This window comes from Zingiber officinale, chromosome 6A (genome assembly GCF_018446385.1).
Source record: "Zingiber officinale cultivar Zhangliang chromosome 6A, Zo_v1.1, whole genome shotgun sequence".
Taxonomy (NCBI): domain Eukaryota; kingdom Viridiplantae; phylum Streptophyta; class Magnoliopsida; order Zingiberales; family Zingiberaceae; genus Zingiber; species Zingiber officinale.
In genome coordinates, this window is record NC_055997.1 from 83,906,877 (window position 1) to 83,911,521 (window position 4,645).

General features: G+C 43.0%; 1 protein-coding gene across 1 annotated transcript; it reads left to right on the forward strand.

Moving 5' to 3' along the window:
• The first annotated feature begins 1,782 nt into the window (after positions 1-1,782).
• Positions 1,783-4,067, forward strand: LOC121996754 (protein IQ-domain 26-like). Its single transcript, XM_042550832.1, has 3 exons — positions 1,783-2,273; positions 2,967-3,161; positions 3,242-4,067. Exons 1-3 carry the CDS (start codon positions 1,839-1,841, stop codon positions 3,869-3,871), a joined length of 1,260 nt encoding a protein of 419 aa, XP_042406766.1. The 5' UTR covers positions 1,783-1,838; the 3' UTR covers positions 3,872-4,067.
• The last annotated feature ends 578 nt before the right edge of the window (positions 4,068-4,645 follow it).

Here is a 4,645-nt window from a genome sequence, read left to right on the forward strand (position 1 = left end):
CTAGATTCCGGTCTCAGAGAGATGAAATCTAATTAATACTCTTTCTGTTAAACTATGAACTGTGTTAATAATCTATTTTGCAGGATATATATTTGCCTTGGACTAATGTTTTCTTGCAGGAAGGAAGCTGCTGGAAATCAAGGTTTGGGCGCTCGAGAGGTACTCGGGTGCCCTAGAGGTCCAGGCGCCTAGGAGGTACCCGGGCGCCCGGAGGTAAAAAGTTATCCCCAACGTCGCTGTGCCATGTGGAGTTCGCTGGTTGGCTCGGCTATGTCACTCCAGGGTGCCCTGAAGGTTCCAGGCGCACCTCCTTTATAAGGAGGGCCAAGGCTAGAGTCAGAACAACAACTCAAGAATTACTCTCCTGTGCTCCTGCGACGCTGAGACGCTCTTCCGACGACACACTCTTCTTTTAATTCCGTGTTCTCATCGGTATACTTCCATTTTAAAGCAATTGTACTTAGTTTGTAATAATTTACGAATTGCTAGTGAATTGTCCATCGAAAGCACCCTTGTGTGCAGACCTTGGAGTAGGAGTCGACACAGGCTCTGAACCAAGTAAATCAAACTGTATTAGCGTTGTTCTCTCTTTTTGCTTATACATTTTCCGCTGCGTAATCTCTCGATAAAAGTTTTAAATCGATATTCACCCCGCCCTCTATCGACTTTCACGATCCAACAGTTTTTACTATGTGTAGTAAGTTTTTGGATAGTTTATACATGTAGCAGTTGCTGAGTAATATTTACACATTGTACAAGCTATCCAGTAGTTATTACAATTTGTTTAAAGTGAGTTTAGGATTTATATTGTGTAAAAGCTATTGAATAGCTGTTATAACATGTATAAGTCGTCTGGTAGTTGCTACAACATATTTAAGATGAGTTTGAGATTTATGGTTTAGAGTTGTAGCAGATATATAATAATTTTTCTAACTATTTTAAAACAATTTTAATAAAATTTAAATAATTTTAATTAATTTGATAAATAGTATTTTAATATAATAATGTTCAAAGATTCTAAATCTTAAATCATAAATGTCAATCTCACACTAAACACGTTGTATCAACTATTAGGGCTGTAAATGAACCAAGCGTTCGTGAACAAGTTTGATGTTCGACTTAGTAAGAGCTTGTTTATGTTCATTCAATATACATAAGATTAATTAAACAAACAAGCTTGAACAACTCGTTAAGCTTAATAAACAAGCTTGAACACATATGTGTTCAGCTAGTTAACGCTTGTGAACATCCCAAAAAACGCTTGTGAACATCCCAAAACTCGACTCTGCTCGACTTATTTACAATCCTACCAACTATCTAATAACTTTTATATATCATCAAAACTAATAAATAACTTCTATACTTTATAAATTATAAATCTTAAATTCATCCTAAACACAAACTAGTAACTACTAAATTTTTACATGTCATAAAAGCCAGATTGCAAAAAATATTCGATAGTTTTTATAATAATATTAGATTAAAAGATATTTTGATAATAAAATCACGAGATGGACATGGCACCCGTTTGATTTTTTTTTTAAGAAAAAGAAACTCTCTTTTAAGTTTTAATAATTTGTAAAATTTAAGACGCTTTTTAAATTTGTCCTCATCCCATTTCGATCAAGTGACTTTTTTTCTGCGCACCTTTTTCTTCTCTGCCCACTTTTTCTCAATTGTATTGTGTAGTGTCGTTGGCTTGCTCCATTTTGGATTTAGTTTCCCGCTCTTGCTACTTTATCTTTATTTGCTAAAAAAAATCACTATATAAGTAAAAGGAAACGGTCTAGCTATTTAACGTGGGGAAGGCCAGGCGGTGGAGTGGGGTGCCCGTGCCAATGGGGAGGGCCACGCGGTGGCTCCGCGGTCTCTTCGGAGGGAAGAAGCCTGCTACTGACGTGGCTTTGCGGACAAAGGAGAAGCGGAGCTGGGGCTGCGGGATGCCGCTCAGGGAGAAGGAGCAGCGGCGGTGGAGGGGAGAGCAGGCAGCAGCCGCGGTGGACGTGGAGGAACGGAAGGGGTCGTACCAGGAGGCTTTCGCCTCGTCGGCGGCCGGGGAGGACGACCGGGAGAAGCAGAGCCAGCGCGCGATTGCCGTCGCGGCGGCCACCGCCGCGGTGGCGGAGGCTGCCGTGGCTGCTGCGCAGGCTGCGGCAGCCGTCGTCCGTCTGACCAGCACCGGAAGGGCCCCCGTAGTGTCTTCCTCTGCCGCAGCCCGTAAGAGGGAGGTAATCGCGGCGGTCAAGATCCAGGCCTCTTTCCGTGGTTACTTGGTGAGTCTCACTTCCTCGTCTTCCCCAATTCAGGTGACAAGTGAAAATCTTGAAATCGCAGTCAAAAATTGAAGTTTTGGAACTCAAAATTAGAACAAATTAGTCTTCTTTTGTTTCTGGCTCATCCCTTAACTCCTATCGGATCTCAAACAAGGGGGAGGTCTAGCCATCCATGGTCCTCCTTCGCAAAGCCGAAATCTGTAATATCTTTGTCCTTCAACCGAGTAGTTGTCTTGCACTAAGTCACTTTATCCGGTGGGCAAAGCGTCGGCCGTCCCCTCGGGCGGAGTGTCCTGGCTTGCGTGAATCGGAATAGGATCCGGTCACCTCAAATTTGACGCATCTCCTCTGCCGTCGCTATCGGCTGTCCCCCTTCCTCCCTCCGGACGAAGACCTTCATTGTTACCCTCTCTGTTCCCAGCCTTGTACCTTCTTTCTTTTTAATGCTATATTTTGTACGTATCCTCCTCCTCTTTGGCATTTCTTCTTTCTCGTGTCCAATTGTACCGCAGCGATTGCTACCCTACACTGGATCTCTTGGACCACAATTAGGACAATCTGGTGGGTGTGAGATCATAATTTCCATCAGCTACACAGTTGCTCTGCAATCTCGATCTTGTTTCTTCTCGTTCCATAACTAGTTGTCGAGATGAATACTGTGTTTGTAACTCGGTATGTTGGGTGTTGTGGAAGGCAAGGAGGGCGTTGAAAGCACTGAGAGGGCTCGTGAAGCTACAGGCGTTGGTCAGAGGTAATATCGTCAGGAAGCAAGCGGCAGAGACCCTGCGGTGCATGCAGGCCCTGGTGAGGGTCCAAGCCAAGGCCCGGGCGTGCCGCGCCCTCAGATCGGAGCGCTGCAGGTTCGAGAAGGCCCCCAGCTGCCATGTCGTAAGACCTCTCTAGCTGCTTCTCTCTGCTTACAATTGTTCGTGCGTATTGATTGAGATCGGGCTCCGTCTCATCGGCAGAGGACTTCATCGAGGCGAGCTACTTCCTATTCGACCATCGGGGATCGAGTAAACAACTCTGGTGGATCGAACTGGTTGGACGACGAGAAGAATGCCAAGATCTTGGAAGTGGACCAAGGGAAGCCGCAATTCCACTGCAAGAGGCGCCATGCCCGCAACCATTCCTCGTGCTCCACCCTGACCTCGGACCCCAACAACCACAGCTTCCTCACGTTGCCGGAGTCGCCCTCCGACGAATCCACGGCGGCCCAACATATCGTCGAAATGCAGCAATCTCTGGGCCAGCTGAGATCCCCCTTCGAGTTGAGTGGCTATGGCGAGAGTCCTTACTTCTACCTTACCTCGTCGAGGCCCGGGAGCTCGAGCAGAGGCGCCTTCACTCCGTCCAAAAGTGAGTTCACCGGAAGCCTTTTCGGTGGTTACTCGGGATACCCAAACTACATGGCGAACACCGAGTCGTCAAGGGCTAAGGTGCGATCGCACAGCGCGCCGAAGCAGAGGCCAGACCGCCGGAGTCCGGAGGGGCTGCTGGCGCAGAGGTCGTCGTCGTTTCTGCATGCCAAGTTATCAAACAAGGCTTACCCTGGTTCAGGTAGGTTGGATCGATCAGGAATGCCAACTGTGAGTTGATCAAATCAAGCTCCCAAAGCCATGCGATCTTGCCTACTGATCTCTCTAAATTCCTAAAAATGCATCACGAGTGCCCAAAAAGTGTTCATCTGCTGTTAATCTTACTATGTTTTCATGTACAGTGCTTAAAAATTTCATCTCATTATGCAAGAATCAGATCTCCTTTTCTGAAAAGGAGTGAAGCAACTTCCTATCAGTTGAACATTACCTCCTGTGAAAACCTCATAGGGAGCTTTTAACGATGAACAAATAGTTTATTGGATAAATATAAATCAAAAGTACGTCCATTATTTATAAAATTGTCGGATGAGGATTTCATTTTCAATTAAAATTAAATGGATATCTCATTTAACATGAGTGCCAAAATATCTTTGATGATTCAGCTACGTAATAATGATGGTATATATTTTAATTTTATTTTTTAAATGATAATTTAGTTAAAATAATATTTTAAAAGGTAAAATAAATAATGAAAGTTCTATAACAACTATTATTTCAAATTGACTATTATTTGATCATAATCATCATATAAAAATTAGTATGTAATTTTTACAATGGGTAAAAATTAGTTGTTAATTTTTACGATATTAATTTTATATCATTTTAATTTTACTTTTACGAGTGATAATATAATTAAAATAATATTTCAATAAGTAAAATAAATATGTAGACTTGATGACACATTACATTTGAGTAAATATAATCTAATCGTAGTAGAATATCTAGAAGTTAACATACAGCTTCTAAAACGTATAGTAGCTATTTGCTAGTTTT